Raw genomic sequence first — 15,081 nt, 5'->3', positions numbered from 1 at the left:
TTATAATTTCTGTAAACCAAAGTAAAATAAAACCCAGAATGAAAAAAAAAAAAAAAAAAGTCCTCCAATCATATCACTGTTAACAGTCTAGTATCCAGAATGTCAAAGGACCTCTACAACTCAACAACACACACAACTGAATTTTTAAATGAGCAAAGGACCTGAATAGACATTATTTCCTAGATATACAAATGGCCAAGAAGTATGGGTACAGAGACTAATGTCATTCAGTATTGTTGTTGTTTGGCCACTAAGTTATGTCTGCCTCTTTGTAACCCCATGGACTGTAGCATGCCAGGCTCCTCTATCCTCCACTGTCTCCCAGAGTTTGCTCAAATTAATGTCTATTGAGTCAGTGATGCTATCTAACCATCTCATCCTCTGCCGCCGCCCTATCTCCTTTTGCCTTCAATATTTCCTTGCATCAGGGTCTTTTCCAATGAGTTGGCTGGTCGCATCAGGTGGCCAAAGTATGGGAGTTTCAGCATCAGTCCTTCAAATGAATATTCAGGGTTCATTTCCTTTAGGATTTACTGATTTGATCTCCTTGCAATCCAAGAGACTCTCCAGAGTCTTCTTCAGCACCACAGTTTGAAAGCATCAATTCTCTGGCACTCAGCCTTGTTTATGGTCCAACTCTCACATGCGTACATGATTACAGTAAGTTTGCTGGCAAAGTGACATTTCTGCTTTAAAATATGCTCTCTAGTTTTCTCATAGCTTTCCTTCCAAGGAGCAAGAGTCTTTTAATTTAATGGCTACAGTCACCATTCACAGTGATTTTTGAGCCCAATAAAATTGATCACTGCTTCTACTTTTTCCCTTTCTATTTGCCATGAAGTGATAGGACCAGATGCCATGACCTTATTTTTTTTTTAACGTTGAGTTTCAAGCCAGCTTTTTCCCCTCTCCTCTTTCACCCTCTCCAAGAGGCTCTTTAGTTCCTCTTCACTTCCTGCCATTAAAGCGGCATCATCCGCATATCTGAGATTATTGATATTTCTCCCAGCAATCTTTGATTCCTCCAACTCAGTATTTCACATGATGTACTCTACAAGAAAGTTAAATAAGCAGGGTGACAATATACAGCCTTCTCATACTCTTCTATCAATTTTGAACCAATCCATTGTTCCATGTCCGGTTCTAACTTTTTCTTCTTGACCCACTTACAGGTTTCTCAGGAGAAAGGTAAGGTGGTTTGGTATTCCCATCTCTTTAAGAATTTTCCACAGTCAAAGACTTTAGCAATGAAGCAGAATTAAGATGTTTTCTGGAACTCCCTTGCTCTCACCATGATGCAACAAATGTTGGCAATCTGATCTCTGCTTCCTCTGCCTCTTGAAACCCAGCTTGTACATATGGAAGTTCTTGGTTGAAGTCCTGGTAATGGACTTCCCTGGTGATTCAGATAATAAAGTGTCTGCCTACAATGCGGGAAACCCAAGTTCATTCCCTGAGTCAGGAAGATCTCCTGGAGAGGGAAATGGCAACCCACTCCAGTACTCTTGCCTGGAAAATCCCATGGCCGGAGAAGCCTGGTAGGCGACACTCACTCCACAGGGTCGCAAAGACTCGCACACGACTGAGCAACTTCACTTTCTTTCTTTCTTTCTTTCTTACCAATATGCAAAATGAGTGCAAAAGTACAGTACTTTGAATATTTGTTGGCATTGCTTCTTCTTTGGGATTGGAGTGAAAACTGACCTTTTCCAGTCCTGTAGCCATTGAGTTTTCTAAATTTGCTGACATACTGACTGCAGCACTTTGACAGCATTATCTTTTAGGAATTTAAATAGCTCAGCTGGATTTCCATCACCTCCTCTTATTTTGTTCATAGTAATGCTTCCTAAAGCCCACTTGACTTCATACTCCAGGATGTCTTGCTCCAGGTGAGTGAAAACACCATTCTGGTCATGCCGCCAGTCACTAATACCTTCATTGTATACCTCTGTGTATTCACGCCACCTCTTCTTTCCAGTCTCTTCTGCTTCTGTTAAGTGGGTGTCCTTTCTGTCTTATCATACCCATCCTTGTATGAAATGTTCCCTTGATAATATATCTCCAACTTTCTGGAAGAGATCTCTTGTCTTTTCCCATTCTGTTGCTTTCCTCCATTTCTTTGCACTGTTCATTTAATAAGGCGTTGCCAGTCTGTGGAACTCTGCATTCAGTTGGATATATCTTTCCCTTTCTCCCTTGCCTTTCACTTCTTTTCACAGCTATTTGTAACGCCTCCTCAGACAACCACTTTGCCTTCTGCATGTCTTTTTCTTTGAGATGGTTTTGGTCACTGCCTCCTGTACAACGTTATGTACCTCTGTTCATAGTTCTTCAGGCACTCTGTCTACCAGATCTAATCCCTTGAATCTATTTGTCATCGCCACCATACAATCATTAAGGGATTTGATTTAGGTTATAACTGAATGGTCTAGTGGTTTTCCCTACTTTCTTCAATTTAAGCCTGAATTTTGCTACACGGAGCTCATGATCTGAGCCACAGTCAGCTCTAGGTCTTGTTTTTACTGACTATATAGAGCTTTTCCATCTTTGGCTACAAAGAACATAATTAATCTGATTTCAGTATTGACCATCTGATGATGTCCATGTGTGGAGTTGTCTCTTGGGTTTGTTGGGGAAAGGGTGTTTGCTATGACCAGTGTGTTCTCTTGACAAAACTCCAACCCCATATTTGCCTGTCATTCTGAGTATATTTTCACTTCCCATTTTTGCATTCCAATCCCCTATGGACATCACTTTTTGGTGTTAGTTCAAGAATGCGTCATCAGCTCAGTTCAGTCGCGCAGTCATGTCTGACTCTTTGTGATCCCATGAATCACAGCACGCCAGGCCTCCCTGTCCATCACCAACTCCCAGAGTTCACTTAAACTCATGTCCATCGAGTCGGTGATGCCATCCAACCATCTCATCCTCTGTCGTCACCTTCTCCTCCTGCCCCCAATCCCTCCCAGCATCAGGGTCTTCGCATCAGATGGCCAAAGTATTGGAGTTTTAGCTTCCACATCAGTCCTTCCAATGAACACCCAGGACTGATCTCCTTTAGGATGGACTGGTTGGATCTCCTTGCAGTCCAAGGGGCTCTCAAGAGTCTTCTCCAACACCACAGGTCTTCACAAAACTGGTCAACTTCAGCTTCTTCAGCCTCAGTGGTTGGGGCATAGACTTGGATTATTACTATGATGCTGAAAGGTTTGCCTTGGAAATATACCAAGATCATTCTGTCTTTTTTAGATTGCACCCAAACACTGCATTTCAGGCTCTTTCATAGCCTTCTGTGAAGGCTACTTCATTTCTTTTAAGGGATTCTTGGCCACAATAGTAGACATAATGCTCATTTGAATTAAATTCACCCATTCCCATCCATTTTAGCTCACTGATTGCTAAGATGTCAATGTTCATTCTTGCTATCTCCTGCTTCACCACGTCCATCTTACCATGATTCAAGGACCTAACATTTCAGGTTCCTATGCAATATTGTTCTTTACAGTATTGACTTTACTTTCACCACCAGACACTCCATAGCTGAGCATTGTTTTCACTTCTCCCTAGCCACTTCATTCTTTCTGGAGCTATTAGTAACTGCTCTCCTCTCTTCCCCAGTAGCATACTGGATACCTTCCAACCTGGGGAGCTCATCTTCTGCTATCTTATTTTTTTGCCTTTTCATACTGTCCATGGGGTTCTCCAGGCAAGAACACTGCAGTGGTTTGCTATTCCCTCCTCCAGTGGACCACAGTCTGTCAGTACTCTTCACTGTGACATTCTGGGTGGCCCTGCCCAGCATGGCTCATCACTTCACTGAGTTATGCAAGACCCTTCACCACAAGCCTGAGACCCATGAAAGAACACTCAGTATTAGAGAAGCATAAAACAAATCATAATGAAATATCACTTCACACTAACTTGAGTAGCCTAAATTAAAAACAAAAAAAATCAGAAAATAGCTTGCGTTGGCAAGGACATGGAGAAGCTGCAACTCTTGGCCCACTGTGGGTGAAAATGTAAGATGATATAGTGCTGTGGAATGGTCTGGCAATTTCTGAGCAAGCTGAACATAGGAATACCATATGACCCTGCAATTCTACTCCTATGTATATAACAAAGGGACTGCTAACAAGTTTGCAAATAAAAACCTGTACACATTTCCTAGCAATACTATTTAGCATGGCCAAAAGGTAGATATAAGCCAATAGCCATCCAAGGATGAACAGAACATAGTATATTCATATAATATTTATTAGCCATAAAAAGAAATGAAGTATTGATATTAATGCATGCTAAATAAGCCAGATACAAAAGGCTGAAATTTGTTTGTATGATTTCATTTGTATGAAATATCCAAACAAGTAAGTCCACAAAGATAGAAAGCAGATTTGCTACTGCCAATAATTAGGGGAGTGGGAAGTCAGGAGTCACTGGTAAATGGACATGTGTTTGCATTTCAGGTGATAAACAGTTATAGACAACAGCATTAATGCTTGCACAACATGTGGATGTGATTACTGACAATGAATTATGAAATTACTTAGAATGGTAAATTTTATGTTATTTGTACTTATCCACCAAAAAAAAAAGTTTATAGAAAGAGAGATCAAGACAAACCAATGAAATTTTCACAAGTGACTTAGGGCAATGCCAACCCACCAATGAGACGAAGTGCTGTCTGTGTAAGAGCGAGCGTGCCAGAATTCAGCAGAAGGCTCAGATTGTGGGCACCGTGCTGCAGGGTGAGCATACTGAGCATTACCAGGAGAAAGCGAGCTTGTGGGGTCGTCCCCAGGCTTGGTCCTGATGGGTTCTCATTTGTAATTGTTTGCAAGGGGACAGGCTGGATACCTAAAAGGCATTGGCACTCAAATAAATTTCTTGTGCATTGATCCAAGAACATACACAAAGCAGAAATCATTAGCAATTTTTTTTAGTAAGTCTGTCTTTTTCATCAGATATCCAGAGTGTGGACATTGGGCAGTTCCGTATTACTCTGCAATAATCATACCACTGTCACTTCACATGTAGCTGTCTCCATGTATCTACAAAACTTGTAACTCTGCTCTTCTAAATATCCCTAGTGACTCACTCCTTTCATGTCAATTACAAGAGAGAGATTTCACTTGTCTTCCACAAACCAATCCTCCCTCTTCTCTGTAGATGCTTAAATTGTTAAGGAAATTATGTACTAATAAAAAATACATTTTAAGGTATACTGTGTGATACACTTGAAAATGTTAAAATACAAAAGCTTTGTATTAGGATAGTACAATATTACATCTTCTGTCAAATTCTGAAAGTTTAGTTTAGAATATGAGAAAGTTTAAAGCAGCTTAGATTATCATTCTAATGTACAAAGTTATGAAAGTCTTCAAAGCAAAAATTAGCATTTCAAAGTTTCCAGAATATGTAATTAAGAGACAAACTAAGAAATAATGCTGATATCATTGACATCAATAGCAATTTTAATATAGCCTTTTAACCACCAGATTTTTAACTCACCAAGTTCTTTAAATTTGGTATTTGCATCTATCAAAACATTTCGAATATTCTGAACAGCCCAAGTATACAGCTTGCCAAAAGTAACTTCAAGCAGCATCCGATTAAAAGGTGGGATCAAATCAACATCCTTTAAACAGTCGGTAAGGGGTTCCCTTCAAACAAAGATGAAGAAGTTTACTCAGAATATTGCAGACTTTTAACTTCAATAAAACAATGCTCTGTTGTCACAGCTTCCCTTAATTAAGAAAAAACATAAAGTTTTACCCTATATCAATCCCTTCTGGAATAAGTCTTTGCCATCCACAGAACATAGCATACTGCACAGATGGAAGTAAGAAATTTTTGGCTGCCAGTTTTAAAATTGTATCTATCCCTTCCAGGCGAACTTCTGCTCTCTCCAACTGTGAAAAAAATCAATGCATACTGTTAAGTGTTTACGTATTATCCAAGACAGAGAAGAATGGTCTTACCAAGTTTACCTGTTTCAGTAAGCACTTTCTCATTTTTTCCACGTCCACTGGTTCTTCTTTAAGGGCAAATTCAGCAATTGTGCTGAGGAGTGCAGACTGAGGATACAAACCCTGAACATTCTGCTTCAACCACTTGTATCTGTGAACACCTGTAACCGTACTCAACAGTGGCTGCCACTTATCCTGACAAACGAAAACCATTTTCACCATCAGTTAACCCTATTCATATTAAGATGTGCTCTAAAACAATTACTCAAAGAAAATATAAATAAATGCCACTAGGTTTAAATTGGTAACATATTTTAACTTTAGGAACCAATGATAAAAACAACCATGTCATAAACAGTCTTACAAATCAATGTATAATCTGTATACTTATGTACTTTGGAACTGGCTAACTTGACAAAGTTAAATTATCATCCATGTTAACAGTTTTTGGAGCAAAGGATACATTCAATGAATGAGTGAATAAATGAATGAATGAGTAAAATGGTGAACAAATAATGACACAGTATACAGCTAAGAGTAAAAGAAAACACTTCTCCAGCTATTGATTTGACCAGGGCACCATAAGTAAAGTGCATTTAAGCATCGCTGGGGCAGTTATTCATGCTGTTGGTAACTACCATAGTCTCTACTCATATTCAAAAACAAAGCAACAAAACTTGTGGATTCCCTTCCAATGTGCTGTGCTTCTATATAGTCAGTCTTAGAATCACAAAAAATACTTCACCTTGGGTGATTTAATTGTAATGGGTCTTTTGTCCACATTTATAGGACTGTGAGGCAAAATGCAAGCTTCTTCTAAATCACTCTCTCCATTTCCAATTTTTTCTTCTTCCTCAGCAGATTCTGGTTTCTTAGGAACTATGTTTAAAAACATCATTCATTACAAAAATCCTTAAACATGATTTTACATTAAGAAATGTTTAAATTTGCATGAAGGTAGAGGATATGAATATTCTTTTCAAAGAAACATGTAAATATCATTGTCAAGTGCTCAAATTACAAAAAGTAAAGACTATCATAATTATTCTCACATGACATTCAGTAATAACTCCCTGCCACTGCATGTCAGGGACAGAAAGATAGTGACAATGTTACAATGGAGAGAAGCCCTAAAGAATGAGAAGCCCAGAGGCTGACAAACTTTTTCATAAAGGGACAGAGAATGAATAGAGTGAATATTTTAGTCTTTGCAGGCTATTCAATCTACTGCAAATACTCTACTGCTGCAGCATGAAAAGTAGCTAACTTTATTTGTGAACGCTGTTAAACTTCATATAATTTTCATGTGTCACGTTCTTCTTTGTTTTTTATAAAATAACTTAAATGGAAAACCCAGCATTAGCTCACGGGGAGTACACAGTAAATGGCAGGCTACATTTGTCAACAGATCCTACTCTGCCCACTCAGGACTAGTATATTGGTTCTGTCACCGGGGTACAACTGAATCAATTAGATGCCTTTGGCTATGTTAGTCATCTTGTTTTTTAGCTATGTTTAGTCTTTTTTTTTTTTTGGCTGTGCTAGGTCTTCATTGCAGCTCTTGGACGCTTTCTTGCCACGTGCAGGCTTCCACGAGTTGTAGTATGTGTGCTTCTTTTTGTGGAGCATGGGCCCTAGAATGTAGGGGCTCAGCTGCTGTGGCTCACAGGCTTAGCTGCCCCACAGCATGTGGAATCTCAGTTCCCTGACCAGGTATCAAACCTGCATCCCCTGAATTGGGAGGCAGATTCTTAACCTCCTGGCCACCAGTGAAGTCCCTTAAGTTAGTCTTTTAAATGAGAGATTGAATTTGCAATTTAATATGTGGTGTTGCTTCTCTACTTTTGGTACTCTTCAAGGCTTTTAGTCTAATTCTTCTACTTTATAATATAATTAACAGACAACACAATAAAACACTAACATATCAAGTCTGGGTTGCTCAAACCCTGCAAATTCCCAAGAAAGGCCTGTATCATCTGCACTGGCCCTTGCCCAACTCCTATGAATTGAGCTCTGAAACCTGGACATGCTCTCACTGAGAAGAATGTGCCTCAGGCATAGGACCACCTCAACCAGAGTGAACAGAGAGTTTGTGACTTATGTCAACTGTTCTACTCTGGATGGAGTCTGGGAAGCTGAGAGCAATCATGCAAGCCCCACGTGGCCATGTGACTGACAATCAACAACAACCCTGGACACCAAGGTTCAGGCAAGCGTCCCTGACAGATAGCTTTGTCACATGTCACTGCTGAGAGAACCAAGCAGGACTCTGTGATTCACTAGAGCGAACACTGGAAGGAAGCCTGGGCCCGGTTTCCTCTGGAATTTCCTCCATGTGTCAATTTTTGCTAATCTTCCTCTGTTCTTTTTCATAGTAATAACCAAGAGTACAATAGCTCTTCTGAGTCCTATAGTACCCTACCAGTGAATCAAAAAATTAGCATAAGACCAGTAATATTAATTATTTAAAAACTGCAATTAAATATATAACCCACATCAAGACATTTTAAGAGGTGACCATGTGAGCTCAGAGTCCAGGGAGGCAACAGCCACATGGGGATGGGACTGTTCTCCTTCCAGCTGAGATCCTATCTCCTGAGTCTCCTGGCCTCCTGGGTTAAAGGGGTCTCAGAAGTGCTCTTGCCCTATTTCCTAATTCAAAGCATTTCCAGGATCCAGATAAGCTATGGTTCAAGCCCAGGAACAAATAGTCTTCCATGACATTATTGTTTGTAATATTCATCAAAAACTCACTAATTAATATTGCTTAAAAGGCTGATCTGGGCATAAATCAATATAATTCATACGAGTATAATCAGATACCTTGGTAGGTTTGTTTATAATCACAAATGACCAAATTATAAAGCTTTTTAAGTATTTTCACTCAAACTTTGGTTAATACAAAAACTCTTTTTCCTATCCCTACACAGCTGCTTCCTGAAAATAGCAGTAACTCTTTTGGTTCCTATTATAACAATCCTCCATGCTTCAGAACATTCAATATTTCCAAATAAAAACATTTATTCACAAGAATGGCAAGAATAATTGCCACTGGAAAGATTAAATCCATTACCGGATTAATTAAATCTCATTACTGGGACAACTGATTTAAAAAACACTTCACCTTTACCATCAATTTAATAAAGTTCACAGTATTTTTCAGTATCAGTTTACTAGTTACCAAATCATAACACATTCAGTCCCAAAGCTGCAACATTATCTCATGTCTTGGTAAAATAAGCAGCATTTGTATACTTAATCATAAATACACATAAAAACATTATAGCAGTTGTGAAAATGCCCATGTGGTGAGCAACAGCCAACAGCCTCACTCAAACCACAGACAGGAGGGGGACACAGGTGAAAGCATCCCCCTATACCCTTTACCTTCTTACCTCTCTTCTTCCTTCGTTCTCGAATTATCTTCTGAGCTATCCTTTTCCAACGGGGCAAAGAACTTAAGAGTTTAAATTTGGACATTATAGAGAGGTCATTACAAACTGCAGGTCTCAGTTCATTAAAGAGGAACCTCAATCGTTCAATGACTGGGGCACAGACTTCCTTGTAAGAACGGCCCTGTTCTTGATGTGTCTACAAAGTTAAATATGAAAGGACAACTTAACAACAATACCCCACCAACTGTCCACAAAGCATAGAAGAAAGAGAATCAAAATCTACTTACCTTAATGAGTGAGCATTTTGCTTGATAAACAACTCTACAAACATCCACCACTGATTTAGGCAACGTTCTATGCTTTACTTGCTCAATACCAAGTGTACCTGCATGAACTAAAGATAATGCCACGTGACCTGTGAAAGATATTTAAGATAAAGTGAATATTAGTTATGACTGTGAAATATGTCAGTTGTAAGATCTATAGTACCGATAAAATACTGAGATTCATACCTAAATCTTCATGTTTTAAGAGGCAACATAACAGTAAGCGGCCAACCTCCTCCACAGGATGCTCAGGGGGAAAGGTGATGGGTGTGGTCAAGTGGCACTGCCTACAGTATCTTTCAATCTGACACAGAAAGTCCTGCAACAGAAACAGCTGGAGGTAACTTCAAAGCCAACCTTGCAACATTGTCATAAATTCTAAGTGCTGCAACTTCTGATGCACTTGTGATCAGCGATGCTTCTAAAACTTCACTGGACACCGAAGTGAACCAGCCTCTTAACATCCCTCCAAATAAGATGCAAATGAAGTCTGTGCTAAGCTGTTCACAAGTCAAAGTCCTAAGGTAAACAGAAGGCACAGTGTGGGAAGGCCTCACTCACCTTCACATTGTGATCCTGAATGTTATTGTCAGCGATGGCTTGCAGGAATGCCTGGGCATGGTCCCCCAGGGCCTGTCTGTGGGAGCAGAGCCGGGACTTGCTGGCAGGAGTGCCCCCAGGAGAGCTACAGTGGTCCTCATCTTTCTCCTCATTGTAGCTGTAGTGGATCTGGCTAGTCTGCAGGCCGCCGGAGAAGATGGATGACTGAAGCCACTCTAGAGAGTGCATATACAAAGGTTAAAACAAAATCTGAGTGCACCATTCAGAAATAAACACTAGGGGAAAAAGAAAACTAAGTACTTCATTTAGGAGGTGAAATTCAGGATCACTCATATGCAAGTCTCATCTAACATATTTATATAGATTGGCTTATAATTCCTATGTCTACCTGAAAAAAGGTAACACCTTCCAGTTACTCAACACATCTTAAGTATGGAATCAAAGCCCAAAATAATAGTTCCGATCCAACATTTACTGGATACCTGTTCAAGTATAGAGCTGTCCAGTTTCACAGATACCATGTGAAACTGAGTCTGTTTCTAACAGGGAAAAGAAAATGAGATACCACTTACACAAGTAATCCCCAACTTCAGTTGGGATAACTATACACTACAAAGTCTATGGTGGGAATGTGCGGAAGCAAACACCCCATTATTTGGAGGGCTCATACAGAATTTTTTTGTGATCTGGATGAAGACCAAGACACTGAGCATATAGGTAGGAGAACAGCACATGTGAAGGGTTCCAAGGAGAAAAACATGTTCGGGGTAATACATCTCCCTAAAGCATTAATCAAAAGACTAGTTCCAAATTGGGAAAGGAGTACATCAAGGCTGTATACTGTCACCCTGCTTATTTAACTTAGATGCAGAATACATCATGCAAAATGCTGGGCTAGATGAAGCACAAGCTGGAATCAAGATTGCCAGGAGAAATATCAATAACCTCAGATATGCAGATGACATCACCCTTACGGCAGAAACTGAAGAGGAAATAAAGAGCCTCTTGATTAAAGTGAAAGAGAAGAATGAAAAAGCTGGCTTAAAACTCAACATTCAAATAACGAAGATCATGGAATCTGGTCCCATCACTTCATGGCAAATAGATGGGGAAACAATGGAAACAGTGACAGACTATTTTTGGGGGCTCCAAAATCGCTACAGATGGTGACTTGCAGCCATGAAATTATAAGACGCTTGCTCCTTGGAAGAAAAGCTATGACCAACCTAGACAGCATATTAAAAAGCAGTTTAATATGTGACAGTGATTAATTTGTTGACAAAGGTCCATCTAGTCAAAGCTACGGCTTTTCCAGTAGTCATGAGTGGATGTAAGAGTTGGACCATAAACAAAGCTGAGCGTCAAAGAATTGATGCTTTTGAACTGTGGTGTTGGAGAAGACTCTTGAGAGCCCCTTAGGCTGCAAGGAGATCAAACCAATCAATCCTAAAGGAAATCAGTTCTGAATATTTATTGGAAGGACCGATGTTGAAGCTGAAGCTCTAATACTCTGGCTACCTGATGCAAAGAACTTGTTCACTGGAAAAGACCATGATGCTGGGAGAGACTGAAGGCAGGAGGAGAAGGGGCAACAGAGGATGAGATGGTTGGATGGCATTACCAACTTAATGGACATGAGTTTGAGCAAGCTCTGGGAGTTGGGGATGGACAAGGAAGCCTGGCATGCTGCAGTCCATGGGGTTGCAAAGAGTCAGACACAACTGAGCGACTGAACTGAGAGCATTAATCAAATAATAATAATGAGAGACTACTGAATATACAAGACAAGAACTTACGTAAGGGATGGATGCTTGGAAACCTGAGATCCAGTATGTTGTAAAGGAGATCTGTGTGATGCACAGGCCAAGCACCATAAAAGCAAGTCCTCTATCAGTGCCAATGGGAATACCCATGTAACTGCTATGATGACTAAACTGAGATTCACCTCAAAGAATCAGCTTTTATAACTACAGATTTTTTTTCAATAACTTGTGCTATCAGAGTATTTCTCCAAAACTCAAGCAATCAAAACTGGGTTGACTCAATGTTCTTTTACTGGAAATTTAGATATTAAAGTATTCAGAGCATTCTCCAAAGTGCCACATTAATTCTTCCAAAACACAATCGTGACCATACCTTCCCTGAACCTCTCCATTTAGAACTCCCTCTTGTCTCTCTGCTCCAGTGGTGGCTTCTGATGTCCTAGAATGGAGAGACCCCCACACCACAAGCCCACAGTACCTACTGCTCCCCTCTACTCTGATACCTTGCAGTTCCTAGTTGATTTAGAAGAAGACAAGATCACCATCTTAGACGCTCTGAGGCAGCAAAGTGTACAGCACCTGCACCAAAGGTTTGTCCAGAAGGCAGGATGAGTAGGCACCATGGCAATCCTTGCCCACTAGCTTTCTCCCCTAACCCTCCACATGCACCAGCCCAAAGCTGATTTTCTCAATGTTGCCCTCATACACCCAGTCTGCTAGGACTCCAATTTCACGATAGTTCCACCTCCATGAAATCTTTCCCTCCACCCACTCCTTACCTCCCAAACCACTTATAAATGACTCAATTTTATCTTCTACCACCATCCAACCTGACCTGTTTATGACGTCTAGGTACAGGAAGTAACTAAGGGCAGCTGCTGCTGCTCCTGCTAAGTTGCTTCAGTCATGTCTGACTCTGTGCAACCCCATAGACGGCAGCCCACCAGGCGCCTCTGTCCCCAGGATTCTCCAGGCAAGAATACTGGAGTGGGTTGCCATTTCCTTCTCCAAGCTAAGGGCAGGGTGCATCTAATTCTATACCTGCTTACATCCTCAGTGCCTAACATGGTAACTTCCATGAGAAATTACTCAAGAGATGTGCACGGGACAGTCAGTGGAGAAACAGATAGAGAAATACATAAATATGTTGAGTCATTCAAATGTATTATATGGGATATGGAGAAAATGTAATATTCTAGGTGGTTACGAATGTTGCCATCTCAAAATACACTGGATTGGAGTCTGGTAAAAACACAATCCTCAAAGAGAACACCATCCTGAGGAACCGTCAGTCCACAACATGTAGACTTCTAGGCAGCAGGGAGCTGAGCCAATCTGTCAGAGGATGTGGAAGTGAGACCACACACAAGCTCAACCTTCCTGCACACCTGTCAGCTTGCTTCCTGTGATGCCACAGATCGCACAAATGAAAGCCACTCACAGCTATTTCTATGAACTGGTTTAGTCTCACTATCCTTATATTTCCTCATCAACAACTGTGCTCATTCTTCTTCACTATCCTTAACGGCACTTACAGCTCCAGCTAAACTAACCTGCTAATCCGTTAACAGAAAACAAAATTTTTCTTACTGGCGCATTCGACCTCAACTGGAGACAGTGGTGTGCTCATAGCTAAATAGGAAGCATGTAATCCAAGGAGCAGGCCCAGATTCCTTTCAGTGTCTATAAGAGGTGAAGACAGACTTCCCAAATCTGGTATGGTAACAACTTCTTGGTCAGGCTGGGAAAGATAAATTTCATTATCAGTATGAAATGAAAATAGAATTAATTAACAACATTCAATCAAGAATTTCAACAGCTTTTATCCTTAAACAAGATATACTGCCATAATAAAGACTACGTCCTATAATAGTGAGCTCAGGCTGCCCCACAATAACAGAAGATTTTAATAACTGAGAGCAGACAGTACACATAGGTCTACTGGTAGCAAATCCAAAGCAATGATAAACGACTTAACTAGAAAATTCCTGAGGAAGTCAAACAGAAGGTAGAACAGAAAGGGTTCAAATGAAAATAATCTTAAACGCTGCTAGTCATATGACAACTTATAAACAAAATTAATTTTTCCCTTCATAAGATCCTTTAAACATTACCCTTGAGGCATAAATTAATACATTTTGTCACTTCTATATCCACATCTGGAAAGTCAATCTCAACATATAAATCCCAATGCTTATGAATATACAGAATGGGCATATTTCTATTCTAAAACACTATGCTATGAAATAGCTACTCCCAAAAAATACCTATCAAGATGTTAAGTCCTTCCAAATTTCTACATAGAATTACAATAAAATTGTAAAGATAATCAGTTAACTTTTTTGTGTGTGTGTGTGGTTTAGGGTTTGTATTTCTTACAAATTAACAATTTTAAAATAGTTTTTCAAGATCAGTACATCATAAATCTTAACAGGAATAAATGGAAATTGGCTTATTTAAAAAATCTTAAAAGATCTTTGCTTTTCATTTAATGACCCCTTCCTCTAAAAGATCCAGCTATCAATACTTCAGGGTAAAAACCACTTATCAGAAATATCCAGAGAGGGTCCCCACTGATGTCCACCTTGCTCACCACACACACAGCCTCACCTCCAGATACTGACCAACACAGAAAGCATGCATTGATTCCCGTGTGTCTTCAAACTGCAAAGCAGCTTCCAAAGCCACCACTGGGTCTTCCCCTACAAACTGAGCTGAAATAAAACAGAAAAAAGTAACATGACTTCAGTACAGTTTGCCTAGCCATTTATTACATAAACAGGAAATAGACTGTGCAGGTTAACTCCAAAGTAATATGATCTCTCACCCTCTGCCAGGGCTGTCTGGGTCAACTCAGAACCTGGAACAAGTTCCAACAAGTGTTGGAACAAAAACTGCATAATTATAAGAAATTCTTTAAATATGTCTGAATTTGCTGTGATAGAAAGTCACTGATAGACTAAAATGTATGAGACCTGGAGCAGTTACTAAACTGATCATTTTAAACCAAATGGTCTACTTAAGATGACACATTCACAACCTTTATCCATAAAGTAAAAGGCAATGCCTT

At 39.9% G+C, this 15,081-nt stretch overlaps 1 protein-coding gene across 7 annotated transcripts in view; it reads right to left on the bottom strand.

Annotated features, from left to right (window-relative positions):
- Positions 1-15,081, bottom strand: part of HERC2 (HECT and RLD domain containing E3 ubiquitin protein ligase 2) — a 238,480-nt gene that overhangs the window by 126,060 nt on the left and 97,339 nt on the right. For all 7 annotated transcript variants that reach the window (XM_070360163.1, XM_070360169.1, XM_070360174.1 and 4 more), the window contains 11 exons: positions 14,622-14,725; positions 13,602-13,752; positions 10,249-10,463; positions 9,874-10,006; positions 9,649-9,776; positions 9,362-9,557; positions 6,712-6,845; positions 5,988-6,161; positions 5,773-5,909; positions 5,509-5,660; positions 4,663-4,854 (listed from right to left, as the gene is read on the bottom strand). In XM_070360163.1, coding sequence (XP_070216264.1) covers positions 4,663-4,854; positions 5,509-5,660; positions 5,773-5,909; positions 5,988-6,161; positions 6,712-6,845; positions 9,362-9,557; positions 9,649-9,776; positions 9,874-10,006; positions 10,249-10,463; positions 13,602-13,752; positions 14,622-14,725 — 1,716 coding nt within the window. The remainder of the gene's footprint in view (positions 1-4,662; positions 4,855-5,508; positions 5,661-5,772; positions 5,910-5,987; positions 6,162-6,711; positions 6,846-9,361; positions 9,558-9,648; positions 9,777-9,873; positions 10,007-10,248; positions 10,464-13,601; positions 13,753-14,621; positions 14,726-15,081) is intronic.

The sequence above is a fragment of the Bos mutus genome, chromosome 2 (genome assembly GCF_027580195.1).
Source record: "Bos mutus isolate GX-2022 chromosome 2, NWIPB_WYAK_1.1, whole genome shotgun sequence".
Classification (NCBI taxonomy): domain Eukaryota; kingdom Metazoa; phylum Chordata; class Mammalia; order Artiodactyla; family Bovidae; genus Bos; species Bos mutus.
The sequence above is the reverse complement of the archived record's forward strand: the minus strand, read 5'-3'. Positions and strand labels throughout refer to the sequence as shown.